Source organism: Staurois parvus, unplaced genomic scaffold (assembly GCF_062004578.1).
Source record: "Staurois parvus isolate SC_StPar_1 unplaced genomic scaffold, SC_StPar_1.0 ptg001252l, whole genome shotgun sequence".
NCBI classification, from domain to species: domain Eukaryota; kingdom Metazoa; phylum Chordata; class Amphibia; order Anura; family Ranidae; genus Staurois; species Staurois parvus.
In genome coordinates this window covers 1,066,925-1,092,479 of record NW_028319048.1, presented here as the reverse complement: position 1 = coordinate 1,092,479, position 25,555 = coordinate 1,066,925, and the positions used below count along the sequence as shown (strand labels likewise).

Sequence of the window (25,555 nt, the reverse complement as noted above, 5' to 3'; positions counted from 1 at the left end):
ATACAGGCAGCACTTATTCCTTTGCCCTGGCCATGCCTGTACAATACAGCCCTATAGACTGTTATGGGGCATTCTCCTGGCCAGAAGTAGACAAGGCCCTTGGATGTGGGGTCCGGGGAGAGCAGAGATAGTGAATGCGGGGTCCGAGGAGAGTGGATATAGTGAATGCGGGGTCCGGGGAGAGTGGATATAGTGAATGCAGGGTCCGGGGAGAGCGGATATAGTGAATGCAGGGTCCGGGGAGAGCGGATATAGTGAATGCAGGGTCCAAGGAGAGCAGATATAGTGAATGCAGGGTCCGGGGAGAGCGGATATAGTGAATGCAGGGTCCAAGGAGAGCAGATATAGTGAATGCAGGGTCTGGGGAGACCAGATATAGTGAATGCAGGGTCCGGGGAGAGCGGATATAGTGAATGCAGGGTCCGGGGAGAGCGGATATAGTGAATGCGGGGTCCGGGGAGACCAGATATAGTGAATGCAGGGTCCGAGGAGAGCAGATATAGTGAATGCGGGGTCTGGGGAGACCAGATATAGTGAATGCGGGGTCCGGGGAGAGCGGATATAGTGAATGCGGGGTCCGGGGAGAGCGGATATAGTGAATGCAGGGTCCAGGGAGAGCGGATATAGTGAATGCAGGGTCCGGGGACAGCGGATATATTGAATGCGGGGTCCTGGGAGAGCAGATATAGTGAATGCGGGGTCCGGGGAGAGTGGATATAGTGAATGCAGGGCCCGGGAGAGCGGATGTAGTGAATGCGGGGTCCGGGCAGAGTGGATATAGTGAATGCAGGGTCCGGGGAGAGCGGATATAGTGAATGCGGGGTCCGGGGAGAGCGGATATAGTGAATACTGGGTTCGGGAGTAGAGCAGATATAGTGAATGCAGGGTCTGGGAAGAGCGGATATAGTGAATGCGGGGTCCGGGGAGAGCGGATATAGTGAATGCAGGGTCCAAGGAGAGCAGATATAGTGAATGCAGGGTCTGGGGAGACCAGATATAGTGAATGCAGGGTCCGGGGAGAGCGGATATAGTGAATGCAGGGTCCGGGGAGAGCGGATATAGTGAATGCGGGGTCCGGGGAGACCAGATATAGTGAATGCAGGGTCCGAGGAGAGCAGATATAGTGAATGCAGGGTCTGGGGAGACCAGATATAGTGAATGCGGGGTCCGGGGAGAGCGGATATAGTGAATGCGGGGTCCGGGGAGAGCGGATATAGTGAATGCGGGGTCCAGGGAGAGCGGATATAGTGAATGCAGGGTCCGGGGAGAGCAGATATAGTGAATGCAGGGTCCGGGGACAGCGGATATATTGAATGCGGGGTCCTGGGAGAGCAGATATAGTGAATGCGGGGTCCGGGGAGAGTGGATATAGTGAATGCAGGGCCCGGGAGAGCGGATGTAGTGAATGCGGGGTCCGGGCAGAGCGGATATAGTGAATGCAGGGTCCGGGGAGAGCGGATATAGTGAATGCGGGGTCCGGGGAGAGCGGATATAGTGAATGCTGGGTTCGGGAGTAGAGGAGATATAGTGAATGCAGGGTCCGGGGAGAGCGGATATAGTGAATGCGGGGTCCGGGGAGAGCGGATATAGTGAATGCGGGGCCCGGGGAGAGCGGATATAGTGAATGCAGGGTCCGGGGAGAGCGGATATAGTGAATGTGGGGTCCGGGGAGAGCAGATATAGTGAATGTGGGGTCCGGGGAGAGCAGATATAGTGAATGCGGGGTCCAGTGAGAGCGGATATAGTGAATGCAGGGTCCGGGGAGAGCGGATATAGTGAATGCGGGGTCCGGGGAGAGAGGATATAGTGAATGCGGGGTCCGGGGAGAGCGGATATAGTGAATGCGGGGTCCGGGGAGAGCGGATATAGTGAATGCGGGGTCCGGGGAGAGCGGATATAGTGAATGCAGGGTCCGGGGAGAGCGGATATAGTGAATGCAGGGTCCGGGGAGAGCGGATATAGTGAATGCGGGGTCCGGGGAGAGCAGATATAGTGAATGCAGGGTCCGGGGAGAGCGGATATAGTGAATGCGGGGTCCAGGGAGAGCGAATATAGTGAATGCAGGGTCCGGGGAGAGCGGATATAGTGAATGCAGGGTCCGGGGAGAGCGGATATAGTGAATGCGGGGTCCGGGGAGAGCAGATATAGTGAATGCAGGGTCCAGGGAGAGCGGATATAGTGAATGCAGGGTCCGGGGAGAGCGGATATAGTGAATGCGGGGTTCGGGGAGAGAGGATATAGTGAATGCGGGGTCCGGGGAGAGCGGATATAGTGAATGCGGGGTCCGGGGAGAGCGGATATAGTGAATGCAGGGTCCAAGGAGAGCAGATATAGTGAATGCGGGGTCCGGGGAGAGCGGATATAGTGAATGCAGGGTCCGGGGAGAGGGGATATAGTGAATGCAGGGTCCGGGGAGAGCGGATATAGTGAATGCAGGGTCCAAGGAGAGCAGATATAGTGAATGCAGGGTCTGGGGAGACCAGATATAGTGAATGCAGGGTCCGGGGAGAGCGGATATAGTGAATGCAGGGTCCGGGGAGAGCGGATATAGTGAATGCGGGGTCCGGGGAGACCAGATATAGTGAATGCAGGGTCCGAGGAGAGCAGATATAGTGAATGCGGGGTCTGGGGAGACCAGATATAGTGAATGCAGGGTCCGGGGAGAGCGGATATAGTGAATGCGGGGTCCGGGGAGAGCGGATATAGTGAATGCGGGGTCCAGGGAGAGCGGATATAGTGAATGCAGGGTCCGGGGACAGCGGATATATTGAATGCGGGGTCCTGGGAGAGCAGATATAGTGAATGCGGGGTCCGGGGAGAGTGGATATAGTGAATGCAGGGCCCGGGAGAGCGGATGTAGTGAATGCGGGGTCCGGGCAGAGTGGATATAGTGAATGCAGGGTCCGGGGAGAGCGGATATAGTGAATGCGGGGTCCGGGGAGAGCGGATATAGTGAATACTGGGTTCGGGAGTAGAGCAGATATAGTGAATGCAGGGTCCGGGAAGAGCGGATATAGTGAATGCGGGGTTCGGGGAGAGCGGATATAGTGAATGCAGGGTCCAAGGAGAGCAGATATAGTGAATGCAGGGTCTGGGGAGACCAGATATAGTGAATGCAGGGTCCGGGGAGAGCGGATATAGTGAATGCAGGGTCCGGGGAGAGCGGATATAGTGAATGCGGGGTCCGGGGAGACCAGATATAGTGAATGCAGGGTCCGAGGAGAGCAGATATAGTGAATGCAGGGTCTGGGGAGACCAGATATAGTGAATGCGGGGTCCGGGGAGAGCGGATATAGTGAATGCGGGGTCCGGGGAGAGCGGATATAGTGAATGCGGGGTCCAGGGAGAGCGGATATAGTGAATGCAGGGTCCGGGGAGAGCAGATATAGTGAATGCAGGGTCCGGGGACAGCGGATATATTGAATGCGGGGTCCTGGGAGAGCAGATATAGTGAATGCGGGGTCCGGGGAGAGTGGATATAGTGAATGCAGGGCCCGGGAGAGCGGATGTAGTGAATGCGGGGTCCGGGCAGAGCGGATATAGTGAATGCAGGGTCCGGGGAGAGCGGATATAGTGAATGCGGGGTCCGGGGAGAGCGGATATAGTGAATGCTGGGTTCGGGAGTAGAGGAGATATAGTGAATGCAGGGTCCGGGGAGAGCGGATATAGTGAATGCGGGGTCCGGGGAGAGCGGATATAGTGAATGCGGGGCCCGGGGAGAGCGGATATAGTGAATGCAGGGTCCGGGGAGAGCGGATATAGTGAATGTGGGGTCCGGGGAGAGCAGATATAGTGAATGTGGGGTCCGGGGAGAGCAGATATAGTGAATGCGGGGTCCAGTGAGAGCGGATATAGTGAATGCGGGGTCCGGGGAGAGCGGATATAGTGAATGCGGGGTCCGGGGAGAGAGGATATAGTGAATGCGGGGTCCAGGGAGAGCGGATATAGTGAATGCGGGGTCCAGGGAGAGCGGATATAGTGAATGCGGGGTTCGGGGAGAGCGGATATAGTGAATGCAGGGTCCGGGGAGAGCGGATATAGTGAATGCGGGGTTCGGGGAGAGAGGATATAGTGAATGCGGGGTCCGGGGAGAGCGGATATAGTGAATGCAGGGTCTGGGGAGACCACATATAGTGAATGCGGGGTCCGGGGAGAGTGGATATAGTGAATGCGGGGTCCGGGGAGAGCGGATATAGTGAATGCAGGGTCCGGGGAGAGCGGATATAGTGAATGCAGGGTCCAAGGAGAGCAGATATAGTGAATGCAGGGTCCGGGGAGAGCGGATATAGTGAATGCAGGGTCTGGGGAGACCAGATATAGTGAATGCAGGGTCCGGGGAGAGCGGATATAGTGAATGCAGTGTCCGGGGAGAGCGGATATAGTGAATGTGGGGTCCGGGGAGACCAGATATAGTGAATGCAGGGTCCGAGGAGAGCAGATATAGTGAATGCGGGGTCTGGGGAGACCAGATATAGTGAATGCGGGGTCCGGGGAGAGCGGATATAGTGAATGCGGGGTCCGGGGAGAGCGGATATAGTGAATGCGGGGTCCAGGGAGAGCGGATATAGTGAATGCAGGGTCCGGGGAGAGCAGATATAGTGAATGCAGGGTCCGGGGACAGCGGATATATTGAATGCGGGGTCCTGGGAGAGCAGATATAGTGAATGCGGGGTCCGGGGAGAGTGGATATAGTGAATGCAGGGCCCGGGAGAGCGGATGTAGTGAATGCGGGGTCCGGGCAGAGTGGATATAGTGAATGCAGGGTCCGGGGAGAGCGGATATAGTGAATGCGGGGTCCGGGGAGAGCGGATATAGTGAATGCTGGGTTCGGGAGTAGAGCAGATATAGTGAATGCAGGGTCCGGGAAGAGCGGATATAGTGAATGCAGGGTCCAAGGAGAGCAGATATAGTGAATGCAGGGTCTGGGGAGACCAGATATAGTGAATGCAGGGTCCGGGGAGAGCGGATATAGTGAATGCAGGGTCCGGGGAGACCAGATATAGTGAATGCAGGGTCCGAGGAGAGCAGATATAGTGAATGCAGGGTCTGGGGAGACCAGATATAGTGAATGCGGGGTCCGGGGAGAGCGGATATAGTGAATGCGGGGTCCGGGGAGAGCGGATATAGTGAATGCGGGGTCCAGGGAGAGCGGATATAGTGAATGCAGGGTCCGGGGACAGCGGATATATTGAATGCGGGGTCCTGGGAGAGCAGATATAGTGAATGCGGGGTCCGGGGAGAGCAGATATAGTGAATGCAGGGTCCGGGGACAGCGGATATATTGAATGCGGGGTCCTGGGAGAGCAGATATAGTGAATGCGGGGTCCGGGGAGAGTGGATATAGTGAATGCAGGGCCCGGGAGAGCGGATGTAGTGAATGCGGGGTCCGGGCAGAGCGGATATAGTGAATGCAGGGTCCGGGGAGAGCGGATATAGTGAATGCGGGGTCCGGGGAGAGCGGATATAGTGAATGCTGGGTTCGGGAGTAGAGCAGATATAGTGAATGCAGGGTCCGGGGAGAGCGGATATAGTGAATGCGGGGTCCGGGGAGAGCGGATATAGTGAATGCGGGGCCCGGGGAGAGCGGATATAGTGAATGCAGGGTCCGGGGAGAGTGGATACAGTGAATGCGGGGTCCGGGGAGAGCGGATATAGTGAATGCGGGGTCCGGGGAGAGTGGATATAGTGAATGCGGGGTCCGGGGAGAGCGGATATAGTGAATGTGGGGTCCGGGGAGAGCAGATATAGTGAATGTGGGGTCCGGGGAGAGCAGATATAGTGAATGCGGGGTCCAGTGAGAGCGGATATAGTGAATGCGGGGTCCGGGGAGAGCGGATATAGTGAATGCGGGGTCCGGGGAGAGAGGATATAGTGAATGCGGGGTCCAGGGAGAGCGAATATAGTGAATGCAGGGTCCGGGGAGAGCGGATATAGTGAATGCAGGGTCCGGGGAGAGCGGATATAGTGAATGCGGGGTCCGGGGAGAGCAGATATAGTGAATGCAGGGTCCAGGGAGAGCGGATTTAGTGAATGCAGGGTCCGGGGAGAGCGGATATAATGAATGCGGGGTCCGGGGAGAGCGGATATAGTGAATGCAGGGTCCGGGGAGAGCGGATATAGTGAATGCGGGGTCCGGGGAGAGCGGATATAGTGAATGCTGGGTTCGGGAGTAGAGCAGATATAGTGAATGCAGGGTCCGGGAAGAGCGGATATAGTGAATGCGGGGTCCGGGGAGAGCGGATATAGTGAATGCAGGGTCCGGGGAGAGCAGATATAGTGAATGCGGGGTCCGGGGAGAGTGGATATAGTGAATGCAGGGCCCGGGAGAGCGGATGTAGTGAATGCGGGGTCCGGGCAGAGTGGATATAGTGAATGCAGGGTCCGGGGAGAGCGGATATAGTGAATGCGGGGTCCGGGGAGAGCGGATATAGTGAATGCTGGGTTCGGGAGTAGAGCAGATATAGTGAATGCAGGGTCCGGGAAGAGCGGATATAGTGAATGCGGGGTCCGGGGAGAGCGGATATAGTGAATGCAGGGTCCAAGGAGAGCAGATATAGTGAATGCAGGGTCTGGGGAGACCAGATATAGTGAATGCAGGGTCCAGGGAGAGCGGATATAGTGAATGCAGGGTCCGGGGAGAGCGGATATAGTGAATGCGGGGTCCGGGGAGACCAGATATAGTGAATGCAGGGTCCGAGGAGAGCAGATATAGTGAATGCAGGGTCCGGGGAGAGCGGATATAGTGAATGCGGGGTCCGGGGAGAGCGGATATAGTGAATGCGGGGTCCAGGGAGAGCGGATATAGTGAATGCAGGGTCCGGGGAGAGCAGATATAGTGAATGCAGGGTCCGGGGACAGCGGATATATTGAATGCGGGGTCCTGGGAGAGCAGATATAGTGAATGCGGGGTCCGGGGAGAGTGGATATAGTGAATGCAGGGCCCGGGAGAGCGGATGTAGTGAATGCGGGGTCCGGGCAGAGCGGATATAGTGAATGCAGGGTCCGGGGAGAGCGGATATAGTGAATGCGGGGTCCGGGGAGAGCGGATATAGTGAATGCTGGGTTCGGGAGTAGAGCAGATATAGTGAATGCAGGGTCCGGGGAGAGCGGACATAGTGAATGCGGGGTCCGGGGAGAGCGGATATAGTGAATGCAGGGTCCGGGGACAGCGGATATATTGAATGCGGGGTCCTGGGAGAGCAGATATAGTGAATGCGGGGTCCGGGGAGAGTGGATATAGTGAATGCAGGGCCCGGGAGAGCGGATGTAGTGAATGCGGGGTCCGGGCAGAGTGGATATAGTGAATGCAGGGTCCGGGGAGAGCGGATATAGTGAATGCGGGGTCCGGGGAGAGCGGATATAGTGAATACTGGGTTCGGGAGTAGAGCAGATATAGTGAATGCAGGGTCCGGGAAGAGCGGATATAGTGAATGCGGGGTTCGGGGAGAGCGGATATAGTGAATGCAGGGTCCAAGGAGAGCAGATATAGTGAATGCAGGGTCTGGGGAGACCAGATATAGTGAATGCAGGGTCCGGGGAGAGCGGATATAGTGAATGCAGGGTCCGGGGAGAGCGGATATAGTGAATGCGGGGTCCGGGGAGACCAGATATAGTGAATGCAGGGTCCGAGGAGAGCAGATATAGTGAATGCAGGGTCTGGGGAGACCAGATATAGTGAATGCGGGGTCCGGGGAGAGCGGATATAGTGAATGCGGGGTCCGGGGAGAGCGGATATAGTGAATGCGGGGTCCAGGGAGAGCGGATATAGTGAATGCAGGGTCCGGGGAGAGCAGATATAGTGAATGCAGGGTCCGGGGACAGCGGATATATTGAATGCGGGGTCCTGGGAGAGCAGATATAGTGAATGCGGGGTCCGGGGAGAGTGGATATAGTGAATGCAGGGCCCGGGAGAGCGGATGTAGTGAATGCGGGGTCCGGGCAGAGCGGATATAGTGAATGCAGGGTCCGGGGAGAGCGGATATAGTGAATGCGGGGTCCGGGGAGAGCGGATATAGTGAATGCTGGGTTCAGGAGTAGAGGAGATATAGTGAATGCAGGGTCCGGGGAGAGCGGATATAGTGAATGCGGGGTCCGGGGAGAGCGGATATAGTGAATGCGGGGCCCGGGGAAAGCGGATATAGTGAATGCAGGGTCCGGGGAGAGCGGATATAGTGAATGTGGGGTCCGGGGAGAGCAGATATAGTGAATGTGGGGTCCGGGGAGAGCAGATATAGTGAATGCGGGGTCCAGTGAGAGCGGATATAGTGAATGCGGGGTCCGGGGAGAGCGGATATAGTGAATGCGGGGTCCGGGGAGAGAGGATATAGTGAATGCGGGGTCCAGGGAGAGCGGATATAGTGAATGCGGGGTCCAGGGAGAGCGGATATAGTGAATGCGGGGTTCGGGGAGAGCGGATATAGTGAATGCAGGGTCCGGGGAGAGCGGATATAGTGAATGCGGGGTTCGGGGAGAGAGGATATAGTGAATGCGGGGTCCGGGGAGAGCGGATATAGTGAATGCAGGGTCTGGGGAGACCACATATAGTGAATGCGGGGTCCGGGGAGAGTGGATATAGTGAATGCGGGGTCCGGGGAGAGCGGATATAGTGAATGCAGGGTCCGGGGAGAGCGGATATAGTGAATGCAGGGTCCAAGGAGAGCAGATATAGTGAATGCAGGGTCCGGGGAGAGCGGATATAGTGAATGCAGGGTCTGGGGAGACCAGATATAGTGAATGCAGGGTCCGGGGAGAGCGGATATAGTGAATGCAGTGTCCGGGGAGAGCGGATATAGTGAATGTGGGGTCCGGGGAGACCAGATATAGTGAATGCAGGGTCCGAGGAGAGCAGATATAGTGAATGCGGGGTCTGGGGAGACCAGATATAGTGAATGCGGGGTCCGGGGAGAGCGGATATAGTGAATGCGGGGTCCGGGGAGAGCGGATATAGTGAATGCGGGGTCCAGGGAGAGCGGATATAGTGAATGCAGGGTCCGGGGAGAGCAGATATAGTGAATGCAGGGTCCGGGGACAGCGGATATATTGAATGCGGGGTCCTGGGAGAGCAGATATAGTGAATGCGGGGTCCGGGGAGAGTGGATATAGTGAATGCAGGGCCCGGGAGAGCGGATGTAGTGAATGCGGGGTCCGGGCAGAGTGGATATAGTGAATGCAGGGTCCGGGGAGAGCGGATATAGTGAATGCGGGGTCCGGGGAGAGCGGATATAGTGAATGCTGGGTTCGGGAGTAGAGCAGATATAGTGAATGCGGGGTCCGGGAAGAGCGGATATAGTGAATGCGGGGTCCGGGGAGAGCGGATATAGTGAATGCAGGGTCCAAGGAGAGCAGATATAGTGAATGCAGGGTCTGGGGAGACCAGATATAGTGAATGCAGGGTCCGGGGAGAGCGGATATAGTGAATGCAGGGTCCGGGGAGACCAGATATAGTGAATGCAGGGTCCGAGGAGAGCAGATATAGTGAATGCAGGGTCTGGGGAGACCAGATATAGTGAATGCGGGGTCCGGGGAGAGCGGATATAGTGAATGCGGGGTCCGGGGAGAGCGGATATAGTGAATGCGGGGTCCAGGGAGAGCGGATATAGTGAATGCAGGGTCCGGGGACAGCGGATATATTGAATGCGGGGTCCTGGGAGAGCAGATATAGTGAATGCGGGGTCCGGGGAGAGCAGATATAGTGAATGCAGGGTCCGGGGACAGCGGATATATTGAATGCGGGGTCCTGGGAGAGCAGATATAGTGAATGCGGGGTCCGGGGAGAGTGGATATAGTGAATGCAGGGCCCGGGAGAGCGGATGTAGTGAATGCGGGGTCCGGGCAGAGCGGATATAGTGAATGCAGGGTCCGGGGAGAGCGGATATAGTGAATGCGGGGTCCGGGGAGAGCGGATATAGTGAATGCTGGGTTCGGGAGTAGAGCAGATATAGTGAATGCAGGGTCCGGGGAGAGCGGATATAGTGAATGCGGGGTCCGGGGAGAGCGGATATAGTGAATGCGGGGCCCGGGGAGAGCGGATATAGTGAATGCAGGGTCCGGGGAGAGTGGATACAGTGAATGCGGGGTCCGGGGAGAGCGGATATAGTGAATGCGGGGTCCGGGGAGAGTGGATATAGTGAATGCGGGGTCCGGGGAGAGCGGATATAGTGAATGTGGGGTCCGGGGAGAGCAGATATAGTGAATGTGGGGTCCGGGGAGAGCAGATATAGTGAATGCGGGGTCCAGTGAGAGCGGATATAGTGAATGCGGGGTCCGGGGAGAGCGGATATAGTGAATGCGGGGTCCGGGGAGAGAGGATATAGTGAATGCGGGGTCCAGGGAGAGCGAATATAGTGAATGCAGGGTCCGGGGAGAGCGGATATAGTGAATGCAGGGTCCGGGGAGAGCGGATATAGTGAATGCGGGGTCCGGGGAGAGCAGATATAGTGAATGCAGGGTCCAGGGAGAGCGGATTTAGTGAATGCAGGGTCCGGGGAGAGCGGATATAATGAATGCGGGGTCCGGGGAGAGCGGATATAGTGAATGCAGGGTCCGGGGAGAGCGGATATAGTGAATGCGGGGTCCGGGGAGAGCGGATATAGTGAATGCTGGGTTCGGGAGTAGAGCAGATATAGTGAATGCAGGGTCCGGGAAGAGCGGATATAGTGAATGCGGGGTCCGGGGAGAGCGGATATAGTGAATGCAGGGTCCGGGGAGAGCAGATATAGTGAATGCGGGGTCCGGGGAGAGTGGATATAGTGAATGCAGGGCCCGGGAGAGCGGATGTAGTGAATGCGGGGTCCGGGCAGAGTGGATATAGTGAATGCAGGGTCCGGGGAGAGCGGATATAGTGAATGCGGGGTCCGGGGAGAGCGGATATAGTGAATGCTGGGTTCGGGAGTAGAGCAGATATAGTGAATGCAGGGTCCGGGAAGAGCGGATATAGTGAATGCGGGGTCCGGGGAGAGCGGATATAGTGAATGCAGGGTCCAAGGAGAGCAGATATAGTGAATGCAGGGTCTGGGGAGACCAGATATAGTGAATGCAGGGTCCAGGGAGAGCGGATATAGTGAATGCAGGGTCCGGGGAGAGCGGATATAGTGAATGCGGGGTCCGGGGAGACCAGATATAGTGAATGCAGGGTCCGAGGAGAGCAGATATAGTGAATGCAGGGTCCGGGGAGAGCGGATATAGTGAATGCGGGGTCCGGGGAGAGCGGATATAGTGAATGCGGGGTCCAGGGAGAGCGGATATAGTGAATGCAGGGTCCGGGGAGAGCAGATATAGTGAATGCAGGGTCCGGGGACAGCGGATATATTGAATGCGGGGTCCTGGGAGAGCAGATATAGTGAATGCGGGGTCCGGGGAGAGTGGATATAGTGAATGCAGGGCCCGGGAGAGCGGATGTAGTGAATGCGGGGTCCGGGCAGAGCGGATATAGTGAATGCAGGGTCCGGGGAGAGCGGATATAGTGAATGCGGGGACCGGGGAGAGCGGATATAGTGAATGCTGGGTTCGGGAGTAGAGCAGATATAGTGAATGCAGGGTCCGGGGAGAGCGGATATAGTGAATGCGGGGTCCGGGGAGAGCGGATATAGTGAATGCGGGGCCCGGGGAGAGCGGATATAGTGAATGCAGGGTCCGGGGAGAGTGGATACAGTGAATGCGGGGTCCGGGGAGAGCGGATATAGTGAATGCGGGGTCCGGGGAGAGTGGATATAGTGAATGTGGGGTCCGGGGAGAGCGGATATAGTGAATGTGGGGTCCGGGGAGAGCAGATATAGTGAATGTGGGGTCCGGGGAGAGCAGATATAGTGAATGCGGGGTCCAGTGAGAGCGGATATAGTGAATGCAGGGTCCGGGGAGAGCAGATATAGTGAATGCAGGGTCCGGGGACAGCGGATATATTGAATGCGGGGTCCTGGGAGAGCAGATATAGTGAATGCGGGGTCCGGGGAGAGTGGATATAGTGAATGCAGGGCCCGGGAGAGCGGATGTAGTGAATGCGGGGTTCGGGCAGAGCGGATATAGTGAATGCAGGGTCCGGGGAGAGCGGATATAGTGAATGCGGGGTCCGGGGAGAGCGGATATAGTGAATGCTGGGTTCGGGAGTAGAGCAGATATAGTGAATGCAGGGTCCGGGGAGAGCGGATATAGTGAATGCGGGGTCCGGGGAGAGCGGATATAGTGAATGCGGGGCCCGGGGAGAGCGGATATAGTGAATGCAGGGTCCGGGGAGAGTGGATACAGTGAATGCGGGGTCCGGGGAGAGCGGATATAGTGAATGCGGGGTCCGGGGAGAGTGGATATAGTGAATGTGGGGTCCGGGGAGAGCGGATATAGTGAATGTGGGGTCCGGGGAGAGCAGATATAGTGAATGCGGGGTCCAGTGAGAGCGGATATAGTGAATGCGGGGTCCGGGGAGAGCGGATATAGTGAATGCGGGGTCCGGGGAGAGAGGATATAGTGAATGCGGGGTCCAGGGAGAACGGATATAGTGAATGCGGGGTCCAGGGAGAGCGTATATAGTGAATGTGGGGTCCGGGGAGAGCGGATATAGTGAATGCGGGGTGTGGTGAGAGCAGATATAGTGAATGCGGGGTGCGGGGAGAGCGGATATAGTGAATGCAGGGTCCGGGGAGAGTGGATATAGTGAATGCAGGGTCCGGGGAGAGCGGATATAGTGAATGCGGGGTCCGGGGAGAGCGGATATAGTGAATGCGGGGTCCGGGGAGAGCGGATATAGTGAATGCAGGGTCCGGGGAGAGCGGATATAGTGAATGCGGGGTCCAGGGAGAGCGAATATAGTGAATGCAGGGTCCGGGGAGAGCGGATATAGTGAATGCAGGGTCCGGGGAGAGCGGATATAGTGAATGCGGGGTCCGGGGAGAGCAGATATAGTGAATGCAGGGTCCAGGGAGAGCGGATATAGTGAATGCAGGGTCCGGGGAGAGCGGATATAATGAATGCGGGGTCCGGGGAGAGCGGATATAGTGAATGCGGGGTCCGGGAAGAGCAGATATAGTGAATGCGGGGTCCGGGGTTTAGTAACACTTTAATGTAAACTATCAATGGATTCTGCTGTTGTCAGATCTCAGCAGGAATCACCTATGGAGGGGGAGGGTGGAATTGTTTAGATCATGGCAAAATGACAAAAAGAATAACTGGACTCATTTTCATTATTATCACAGGGGTGTTCCCCATTGTCGTTCTTACTAATAAATTAAACCAATGTGGTCATAATCTGGAACAAGCCTTTAGAAGTGCGGGGGCAGAAGTGGTGATGGCCATCGAGAATTACACCCCAGAAGACCACATGAAGACTCGCGGGCGAAGTGCTGACATACAAGAGGTGATCTGTAATGCTTTGAAAGATATACGGTTCCGACTGGACCAAGCAAGGGATCCAATGAAAGAACGCTTGGGACGCAAGAAATTCCTTCTGAAATTTACATACGAATCTGCAGCTGAGGAGATAAAATCTAAAGCCAAAGAAAGGGAGTATGAGCGGCTGAAAGCTCTGGCAGATAAAAACTGGTTTTATAAATTTCCATACGGTAAATAACACAAATATTCACGATCCTTCACAAATTCATAATAAAAATGCTTCTTGACCAATGGCAATGAATTCAGCTTTTCTAGTGATCTTGATGGGATGAATGAACAATTGTTTGTAGAATGGATGAAATATTTACATTTCTGGGAGAAAATGCTGATGTCGCCAATGCTGATCATATAGGCAAAATCCTAGGCATTTGGTCATGTGATCTCTGCTGAAGGATCAGAGCCCCGATTGGCTGATTCTCCCGACCTACAGTATGTCTTCACACTTGGTCACCACGACATGGAGCACGGAGCACCATTATCTCCAGAAAATATAGAGTATGTATGGGCTCGGTCACCCTTTATTTGTTTACCCCAGAAAGCATGTTGAAGTATGATGATTATTATTATTATTATTATTATTATACAGGATTTATGTAGCAGGTTGGGCGGCACGGTGGCTTAGTGGTTAGCACTTCTGCCTTGCAGTAATTGTGTCATAAGTTCAATTCCCAACCATGGCACCTCCTGCATTGAGTTTGCATGTTCTCCCTGTGTTTGCATGGGTTTCCTCCGGGTACTCCGGTTTCCTCCCACATTCCAAAGACATGCTGGTAGGTTAATTGGCTCCTGTCTAAATTGTCCTAGTTTCATCCCTGGCCATGCGGGATCTCCTGCATGGTGGGGGTTGGGGAAAGACCTGGCAACCTACCCTGTAAAATAATTGCTAAGAGAATTCATGGAAAAGTCGCTTACGAGTGATGGTCCATGCAAACGCCAAGGGTCAGATACAACTGAATGGATAGATAGATACATAGATAGATATAACCAGGGGCGGACTGACAACTCATGGGGCCCCTGGGCAATAGGGGATCATGGGGCCCCTGTGTACTTGCCCACACTAAAACCACACCCAAAAAAACCTATGAAAGATACCAGGGGCATCTCATGGGGCCCCCTACTGACCCAGGGCCCTCGGGCAGTGCCTGAGTACCTGAATGGTCAGTCTGCCCCTGGATATAGCAGATTAGGAATTTTACAAACAGATTTTCCAGAACTTTACAAAACAAAGAGAGACAGTACAGTTCCATTACAACTCAATACAACAGGAATAGGAGGGCCCTAGTCTTGAAAGCCTACACTCTAGCTCTTATGCCAACATCTACATGTGGGTTTTTTTTAGAATTTGACCTTCTTTACTACAGGTTTGAATATAAAAGTAAATCATCAATTTATGATTTTACCTCTAAAGTACCATAATATTCATGTATTTATTGATTCCTAGAAAAAAAAACAAGATAAGAACATGAACACAATTGCGCATTCTTTGTGAATGTCCACCTTCTTCCCTTGCACAGGGAGCAGCCTTCTGGCCTTTAGTAAATCAGCCCAAATGTGTATCATTTCATTGCAAAGTGAACACCCTCAACTACTACAGGTTTGCATACGAAAGCAAATATTTCATCAATTTGTGATTTAACCTCTAAAGTACCATAATATTCATGTATTTGTTGATTCCTAGAAAAAAAACAATATAGGAAAAATAATTAATTCTTTTTGGGACCACAATATCACTGTATATATGTATATACAGTATATATATATATATATATTTATTGTATACACCGTAGATTTATTAGGAGTTTCAAGCATATAGAACACAATAAAAGTGAAAATAGACTGACATTATAGCATGACAATCAAAAGGTATAGAAGTTGTAACGGAACCGGTACCCGACCGCACTTGGGTATATTCCGTTATCCTGCAGCTTCCCCTGTCCGAACACCATCCACGGACCACACCCTCGAAATCCCTCAGGAAAAACAGACAGACACCCAGCTCCTACTAAAACAGGAAGTCAACTAACTTTATTGTACACAAAACATGTTTTATACAGAGGGCGGGGAAAGACAACCAGGGACAGGAAACACCTCATCACCCCTCCCCATCCAACCAGACACAGAACAATGGGATGCAACCATGTGGCAAAGGACATTGCCCAACCCCCACACCAATACACAAACAGTACATCCCATAATAGTTCACTAGACAGAGAGACACAGCACAATGGGGGGTAGCACATGGTAAACAGACAATGGACAGCCATGTGCCCTAGACAAAGGACAACACACAAGACTCAGACATTCACATACACACCCTGTAACCCTTAACAGGCACAGGGTGCCTTAAACATAATGAGGGGGACATGAGCTGACCAAGCGGTCCCCCCACCCCCAAAAGTCACTCCCGTCACATATCTCCCCTTTCGGTAGGAGAGTAACACAGGAGTAGATCCCAGACGGATGTACTCTGAAGTTACTCTGCACCTCCAGTCCCTCAGTGCCGGCACCCACATAGTACCGCATGCAAATTGTCCCACACCAAGCATTACTCACCCAGCCAACCTCTGCCTCTCCCGTAGAACATACCCGCCGCTGGGGAGAAGTACGGACTGGTCCTTCTCCCGGAAATCCTCTCAGCCGCTGGAGAGAAGACAGGGTGGCTGGGCCTCCTTCATCCCTCTGTGGGGGATCTGGGCCGACTGCCCAGCATCCCTGGGGTGTCCAGGTGGTGGCTGTAGTTGCTAGGCAGAGGCCAGCGGCGCTCTGCCCTGTTGCCAGCACTTCTGCTGGGGACCCCACATCTGCTCCGGCTAACCGTAGGGGAGGGAGGCCGGCTTCCTCCCCTCCCAGACTGTGGATCTGCTGCTGGGATGGAATTCCGCTGTCACTGTCCCCCTGGTGCACAGATCCTGGCCTGGGAGGGAAAACAGTTTCCTCCACTCTGGCTGACTGTGGGGAAGAGAGGACAACAACCTCCTCTCCCTTCTCACCCTGGGCCTCTGAAACTACCACAGGCATGGGGCAGAGGTCCTGGACCCTCTGTCCGGTTGTCAGCACTTCAGCTGGCGGCTCCCCGGCTGGTTCCTCCTCAGAAAAAAAGTCAATCAAATCCCCAGCCTCTGGAACTGGGGTTTGGGAATCGGGGCTCACCATCTCCTGTCCGTGGAACTCAGGAGACATTACCAGTGCTGGGCAGAGTTCAGTATTGTTTGGCCCTGTTGCCCGGTCTACTGCTGGTTCCTCCTCGGCTGAGAGGTCTATCAGATCCCCAGTCTCTGGAATTTCCACTGCTGATTCTTGGGCATGCTGCCGAACATGTCCTAGCAGCTGCCTGTATGCTCTTTCCAGATCCAGTTCTTTCTTCAGCAGGTATTCCAGATCTGGTTTAAGTTCTGAGACCCCTGTGAGACCGAACATAGCCTCTCTGCCTTCTCGTAACTCCTTCAGAGTAGGTTCTCCTCTATCGCCAAACAGAAAAAGGTCTGTAAGGCTCTCCCACAACAATCCAGGCCCACCAAAGTCAAGTCCCTCAGGAGAGCACTCTGTTGACACCCCTAAATATTCCTGCTCTGCGTACCACCGCAGAGCCCGATATCGATTGTCCAGTTCTATCTCCTGCTGAACCAATCTGTCCAACTCAGCCAACAAATGCTCCTGAGGTTGCTCTCCCAGAAATGGCATCCGTAACTTCCAATGGTCCCTGACCCGTTCCCCTGGGGTTGGATAGCACTTGCCTTTGTCCATACCAGCAGCCTGGACCGCTCCTCTCCAAAGCACCTCCCAAATCCGCTGCCTGAGCTCCAGGTACTGATCCGTAGACACAGTCCTGGGGTATGTTGCAAGGATGATCTGCAGCAGCCCTGGGAACTCTGATGCCAGGTCCATAGCTCCACTGGGGTGACTGACGTCTTTTCCTGCTCTTGAATCCCGGTGGTGGTTTGGATGTGTTTACAGCTGGAAGCACAATCCCACCGCTTGCCACCAATGTAATGGAACCGGACCCCAGACCGCACTGAGTTTTTCCGTTATAGCACAGCTTCCCCTGTCCGAACACCATCCACGGACCACACCCTCGAAATCCCTCAGGAAAAACAGACAGACACCCAGCTCCTACTAAAACAGGAAGTCAACTAACTTTATTGTACACAAAACATGTTTTATACAGAGGGCGGGGAAAGACAACCAGGGACAGGAAACACCTCATCACCCCTCCCCATCCAACCAGACACAGAACAATGGGATGCAACCATGTGGCAAAGGACATTGCCCAACCCCCACACCAATACACAAACAGTACATCCCATAATAGTTCACTAGACAGAGAGACACAGCACAATGGGGGGTAGCACATGGTAAACAGACAATGGACAGCCATGTGCCCTAGACAAAGGACAACACACAAGACTCAGACATTCACATACACACCCTGTAACCCTTAACAGGCACAGGGTGCCTTAAACATAATGAGGGGGACATGAGCTGACCAAGCGGTCCCCCCACCCCCAAAAGTCACTCCCGTCACAGAAGTACAATCATGCTGTCTAGATCAGTGGCTCGCAACCTGTGGGTTGCGACCCCTTTGGGGGTCGAATGACCCTTTCACAGGGGTCGCCTAAGACCATCGGGAAAACACATATTTTCATAGTGTAAAGAGCAGCTACTGTGTAGAAAGCAGCTACTCTGTTAAAAGCAGCTACTGTGTAGAAAGCAGCTACTGTGTAGAAAGCAGCAGTATTGGAGGTAAAACAACACTTCATGAATTCTAATTACTGAGTAAATAATTTTATGTTTGGGGGTCACCACAACATGAGGATCTGTAGTAAAGGGTTGCGGCATTAGGAGGGTTGAGAAGCACTGGTCTAGATAAACCATAGTCAAATGCAGTCAACATGGAATATAGGCAGAGTATTTTCCCATAATCCCATAGTGGTAACCTTTCTTGCATGGAATGTAGGGGGAAAACTAACAGGAGGGTTGGATGACTGAGTATTGGGGGAGGTACAATTTCCAGTGATAAGCCAATAACAGGGTTCTACACTAGATAACTTAACAGAGTGAAATGAAGAGGGGAAAGTAAGGGTCAAGTTGCCCTCAGAAACAACACAGGTCTAACTGGGGGAGGGGTATGTATGAAGGATAAGTAGATGCATTGCAGATCGATGTCATAGAAGGCCTGGAATCTTTCTTGGATACACAGAATATAACTGGATAGAACATTTATAGGTAAAGGTGATCCAGGGAATATCCGATTGCCTCTCAGGGGATCAGGAAGGAATTTTTTCCCAGCAGGAGCAAATTGGATCGTGCTTTGCTGGGTTTTTTTGCCTTCCTCTGGATCAACTGTGGGTGTAGGAATATAACTTTTATTTTTTTTAATGGTTGAACTGGATGGACTTTTGTCTTTTTTCAGCCAGACTAACTATGGAATTATGTAAGATCAATGTCATAGGACTGAGAATGTATATTAATATATAGAGAGAAGAACAAATCACAAGTTTAAAGGCTTTGGTTTTCAGGCCTTTATTGGCAATATTTGAAAACTGAGATTTTTTTTTTGTTTTATGATTTGTCAATTAATATTCAGATAATATCCAGATAAAAAAATTCAAAGAAAGAAAAAGAAAATAAGTTTAACTACACACCACAAATGGAAATATTTCAGTTTTCAGGCCTTTAGTGACAATATTTCAACTCTAAGATCTTATTTCTCTTTCTAATTTGTAACTTACCAACCTTATCAATAATAATAACAATTCAAAGAAAGATAAAGAAGAGAATTTTAAGAATAATTTACATTTTTAAATATTTTAGTGATTTCAACTCTATGATGTTATTTCTTTTTCTGATTTGTCAATTACAATCCTTATTAAAATTACATGCTCAGGGGAGGAGTGTGCGGATGACGTCATGACGTTGCCATTCATCGGGATAGCGGCTTGTAGTACTCTACTAACGGCTCTTGATATGACATTACAGCAGGCAATAGCATTCATTAGGTGGCCCCGTGCTTTGCCTTGCATTAAGGATGGTGTCTGCTTTGAGCATGTGCAGGACTCTGATGCTGAGATGATACTGCCATCTAGTGTCTAATCAGTACATCACCGGATGTTCATCATACATGGTGCAAAGTACACCTCCGGAACGTATTTCATATGTTTTAATTGATGAATAGAAGTTTAAAAGGATAAAGCACTATGTGGAGTTCTTTTTAATGAGCAATACAGCCGATACAAAGACGCTCATCAGGAGGGAGCTCACTGTGGAGTCTTCATTCAGCAAGCTGATCTTCTGAGTCCATATGGGTCCAAAAGTGCCGTTAGATCGTAACATTGTACAATGTGCGGTCACACTGCGTGAGGTGAGCAGATATATGGTGGAGGATGTATATATATATATATATATATATATATATATATATATATTTTTTTATATTATTATTTCAATATTAATAATTTTTTCAATTTTTTTATCTTCTATATATCTATTTTTTTTAATTTTTCACTTTTTTGTTTTTGTTATATGAGGATTGTGCCATTGTTTCATGTAGCGCAGCATTTTTTCACTTCACAATATGATTGTAAACTATTTTCGTTAATAGGCCTTTAGTGACAGTATTTCAACTCTGAGATGTTATTAGTTTTTTCTGATTTGTAACGTACCAACTCTATCAATAATAATACAAATTCATAGAAAGATAAAGAAGAACATTTTAAGAGCACTCTACATTTTAAAAAAAAATAGTTTTTTATTCAATAATAATAAAAACTCAAAGAGAGATAAAGTGAATTTAGAAACAATTTACATTTTTAAAATATTTTAGTTTTTAGGCCTTTAGTGACAATATTTCAACCTCCATGATGTTATTTCTTTTTCTGATTTGTCAATTAAAATCCTTATTAAGATAAAAAAAATATATATAGAGAGAGAAGAGAATTTTAAAAACAAATAATAGATTTAAAGATTTTGGTTTTCAGGCCTTTATTGGCAATATTTGAAAAATGTTTTTTTCTTATGATTTGTCAATTAATATCCATATTAAGATAAAAAAATTAAAAGAAAGAAAGAAGAAGAGAATTTTAGGAACAACCCCCAATTGGAAATATTTTAGTTTTCAGACCTTTAGTGACAATATTTCAACTCTGAGATGTAATTTCTTTTTCTGATTTGTGAATTACCAACCTTAAGAATAATTATAAAAATTCAAAGAAAGATAATGAAGAGAATTTTAATATCAATTTACAATTTTACAATATTTTAGTTTTTAGGCCTTTAGTGACAATATTTCAACCTCATGATGTTATTTCTTTTTCTGATTTGCCAATCAAAATCCCTATTAAGATAAAAAATATATATATAGAGAGAAGAGAATTTTAAAGACAAATAATAGATTTAAAGATTTTGGTTTTCAGGCCTTTATTGGCGATATTTGAAAAATGATTTTTTTTATGATTTGTCAATTAATATCCATATTAAGATAAAAAAATTCAAAGAAAGAAAAAGAAGAGAATTTTAGGAACAAACCCCACTTGGAAATATTTTAGTTTTCAGACCTTTAGTGACATTATTTCAACTCTGAGATGTCATTTCTTTTTCTGATTTGTAAATTACCAACCTTAACAATAATAATAAAAATTCAAAGAAAGATACTGAAGAGAATTTTAATATCAATTTACAATTTTACAATATTTTAGTTTTTAGGCCTTTAGTGACAATATTCAGTGATGTTATTTCTTTATATGATTTTCAATTAGTATCCTTAATATGATGAAAAAAATTTAAAGAAATATAGAGATGAAAATTTTAAGAGCAAATCACATTTTAAATATTTTGGTTTCCAGGTCTTTAGTGGCAATATTTCAGCTCTGAGACTTAAAATTGTATGTATGGTCAAGTATTATCCATATTAAGATAATAAACATTGAAAGAATGAAAAAAAGAATTTAAAGAAAAAAACAGTATCTTCCATCTTGCTTGATCTCAGTCTTTGCTTTTACTGTCTTATCTCTAGTCTAATCCTAGTTTTATAACCATTGCTGTGTAAATTTTTTTGTTTATTTTTGTTTATTTTTTATTTATTTTTTTCTCTCAGAGATTGTTTCTTTTAACATTCTGCTAAAACTTTGAGATGTAGTACTGCTTGGACCTTGAAGAAGGGGATAGCTTGTCCTGAAAATTGTATGGTAGTGCAAATAAAACAAGTATCATGGACAGTACTCAATTGTTTCTAAAAAAAAGAACACGATTGGAAATATTTAGTTTTCAGGACTTTAGTGGCAATATTTCAACTCTGAGATGCTATTTATTTTTCTGATCTGTCATTTACCATTCTTATCAATAATAATAAAAACTCAAAAGAGAGATAAAGTGAATTTTAGAAACAATTTACATTTTTAAAATACAAAAAATAATAAACAGAAAGCGCCAATCAGCAAAATAATTCTATAAAAAGCTGCAAACTTCTAACCCAAAATATTGGTGAAAAATAAAAAACAACAAAATCAGAATGCGCTTATATCATATATCGTGCAAAACTGTGCAAAGATTATAAATATATATTGTAAAAAAGAGACCCCAGTGAATCTCTACATAAATTGTCCATATACAAAAGTCCAAAATCCCAAATTATTTCTTCTTAAATCAAATAAATCCACCGTGCTCAATCCACCACCAGATGAATGGAATAAACTCACCAGAGCTAGATGCTGATCAAATTATAAATCAGCACAAGCGTATTTGCTCTGGGAGCGATGAAGAAATCCAAGGAAGCACCCTTCTGTAATTAGAAATCCAGGCACCAGGAGCAATACTCTGCAACCACTCTACGATATGGCCAGGACTTTTTATACAGCGATCATCCTCCAAACACATGATAGTATCACTCCAAAATAAAGAAAAGGCATGATGGTGCAGTACGTAAAAACTATGTATATTTATTTAAAATTCATATTACTCACAAAGCAAGTGTCCACCTGACACTGGTATAACAAGCGGTAGAAATGCACAAAAGCATGTAACGAACGAACGAACGAACTCCGTTCACTGCGGACACCTCGCCGACAGTTGTCGGGAACGTCCTGACGTCATCCAATAGGCTCCGCCCTACGCGTTTCGTCACACTGACGTCCTCACGGAGCGGCCCTGACCTTGATCCGAACACTAACCCTGGCACAGACCTAGATCAAACCTTGACCTAGATATTTTTGTTTATTTTTTTTTAATTATTATTATTTTTATTTATTTTTTACACATACTTGTGTTTTTTTTTTCTCTCTGAAAGGACAGAGAGAGATACAATGTATAATATGATGTATATAATGATACAATGTATAATATGATGTATATAATGATACAATGTATAATGGAATGTATATAATGATACAATGTATAATACGATGTATATAATGATACAATGTATAATAGGATGTATATAATGATACAATGTATAATATGATGTATATAATGATACAATGTATAATAGGATGTATATAATGATACAATGTATAATGAAATGTATATAATGATACAATGTATAATATGATGTATATAATTATATAATGTATATACAATGTTATGATACAATGTATCTCTCTCCTCCATTCAGAGTGAGAAAACAAGGGGGGTGGGCTTCACACTAACTGGTTGCTGTGCTAGTCAATCAGAGGCTATCATAGTGATCAGGTGACCATGGATTGGGTGTTCCGGGTCCCAATCGTTAGAACGGGACACGGGGCTCTCAGTGACACCTCAGTCTCTGTGCTGGGAATGTGCTGTGCAGTGCACTCCTAGTAGAAGGACGGATACACAAATTAGCGGCCCAACAGAAAAAAGCCCAGCTCTGTGAGGCCGCTAATTTGCGGTTGGTCGGCATCAAGGGGTTAATCATGGAACATCGATTCTCTATTTGATGTTATGTCCTCTACTCTTTCAGAAAGGTTTCAGTTCAGTCAATTTAGCCTTGCAGTCATTTTCAGGAAACCCCTGCTATGATTAGTTCATTGGTGGTCATTGGAAAATAAAATCCTGTTACATTGGTGGTGGTCAGTGGCAAGAATGCTCCCCTTACAGTGGTGGTCAGAATGTCACCCTTACAGTTGGCTCTGCCAAGTGGTGTTGGACCCGGAACTATGCAGGAACCATGACATGGGAGCTCAGTTGGCCAGAGTTCCAGGAAACCCAGCCATCTCTAGAGGGACCCTGGTTAAGGATGGCTCTGCTAGCTGTTTCAACATTGCTTGAGGTACCTCTATGACTAAGTCCTGTGGGTGGGGCAAAATGTGTCAGGGGGCATGGTTATCAGAGGGGTCATGGCTGAGGCTGGTTTTTACTTCCTCTGCACTTTAAGCCATTTGGTGTGTGACGTTCACCTACCTTGTATTACTTCTTACTGGATTAGCACATACGCCAGCACCCTTCTTGAGTGGGGTACCCGAGCCAAAGCATTGGCACTTGGAGTGGTCCTTTGTTACATACATACAAGGTCACATTGCATGGGGGATGCCACACATTGAGCCATTGATGGTTTAATTCCATGCTGGCCTCTGCATCACTTATCGCTTTGTAGGCAATCATTCTCTACAGAACACCATTTCTACTAGTAGATGAGGGGTGTTCAAGTCAAACTGGGACTTTTGAGTTTATATACAGTAATAAAAGAACAAATTTCAAGGAGTGGAAACTACATTTATTTTTCAACATCCTCCCCTGCTACATATATACGCTTATCCAATCATTTAACTAATGCCTGGAAAGCTTCGGCATAGAAAGATGTGTCAGGACGCCTGAACCATCCTAGGACAGCCGGCTTCACTTCCTCATCATTGTGTTCACCGATCCCATCGCTGGAGATAAAGTGTATGGCCTCGTAGGCGAGTCAGAACAATAGGATTCATTTGTATGGACAGATCTCCAAGCATGTCCCCTCAGTGTCACCTTAGCAGATCAAGGACTGATATAGATAGATATACTGTATGCAGCTTCTGGTCAAAGAATGTAAATTCCATCCCCCCCTATTATTGCAGATCTCCACACCTGGAACTCAACATTCTAAGCTCCCAGCCCCAAAATGATTGAAGTGCAATATGTTGAGTGAGGGACTTGCCCAGCACAGTTTTACATATTGGCACATCGTCCAGAAAACAATGACAATGCAGTTTATAAACAATGAATAATCTGTTTATTTCTAGACTTGTGCGGATTGCTTCATTCTGAATAGGAGCAATTCAGTCCTGTCCGTGATACTTTTTTATTTGCACTAACATACAATTTTGAGGACAAGCTTTCGGGGAGTGTCCCCTTCTTCAGGTCTAAGCAGTACTGAAACAAAGATTTAGTAGAATGTTAGAAGAGATGTAGGGGATGGTAAAAAAAAACAGAGATAAGATACAGCAAAAGCAAAGTATGGGGGGGGGGGGGGGACACTAGCAGAGGCAGTCATTCTTGAGCTGATAGTCATAAAACTGTTGGATAATGATTGAGGGATCCCAGGTCCAAATTCAGGCCGTTATCTCTTGTGTCAAATAGAATTATCATTCTTAGTTCAAAAGTTGTGCTTTCCTGAATGGATTTGAAATTACCTTTAAGAACTAAAATATTGAGGTCTCCCATTGTGTGGTCTGGTTGTGTGAAATGGTGTCCCACAGGTGTGCAGAGGTCATCTTCTTTATGTTCCTTGATGGTATGTCTGTGCAGATTCATCCTTGTTTGCACCTTCTGTCCTGTTTCACCAACATAACATCCTTTGCTGCATTTTCTGCACTGGATAAGGTACACCACATTACTGGAGGTGCAGCTGTATGATCCAGAGATATTGAAGATCCTTTTGAGTGTCTGACACTTTTTGATGGATTGATTTGGTTGCACAGCTTGCAGCGTTTCTTATTGCAGGGTTTGCTTCCATTATTTGTGACATCATAATCAGAAGGAAGTTTCCTACTGATTAGTTTATTTCTGAGGTTGGGGGGTTGCCTGAAGGCCAGTATTGGGGGGTTGTCTGAAGGCCAGTATTGGGGGGTTGTCTGAAGGCCAGTATTGGGGGTTGTCTGAAGGCCAGTATTGGGGGGTTGTCTGAAGGCCAGTATTGGGGGTTGCTGGAATATTTATTTCAGAGTTCCATCCTCTGTTATTCTGAATAGAAATTCGGACAGATTTTCCTTTATTCAGAGATTTGGATGTATCCAAA

General features: G+C 48.8%; 1 protein-coding gene across 1 annotated transcript in view; it reads left to right on the top strand.

Annotated features, from left to right (window-relative positions):
* LOC149437846 (uncharacterized) overlaps positions 1-13,614 on the top strand; it is a 39,606-nt gene extending 25,992 nt beyond the window's left edge. The window contains exon 4 of the mRNA XM_089660522.1: positions 13,182-13,614. Within this exon, the coding sequence (XP_089516648.1) occupies positions 13,182-13,555 (374 nt within the window). The 3' untranslated portion in view covers positions 13,556-13,614. The remainder of the gene's footprint in view (positions 1-13,181) is intronic.
* The last annotated feature ends 11,941 nt before the right edge of the window (positions 13,615-25,555 follow it).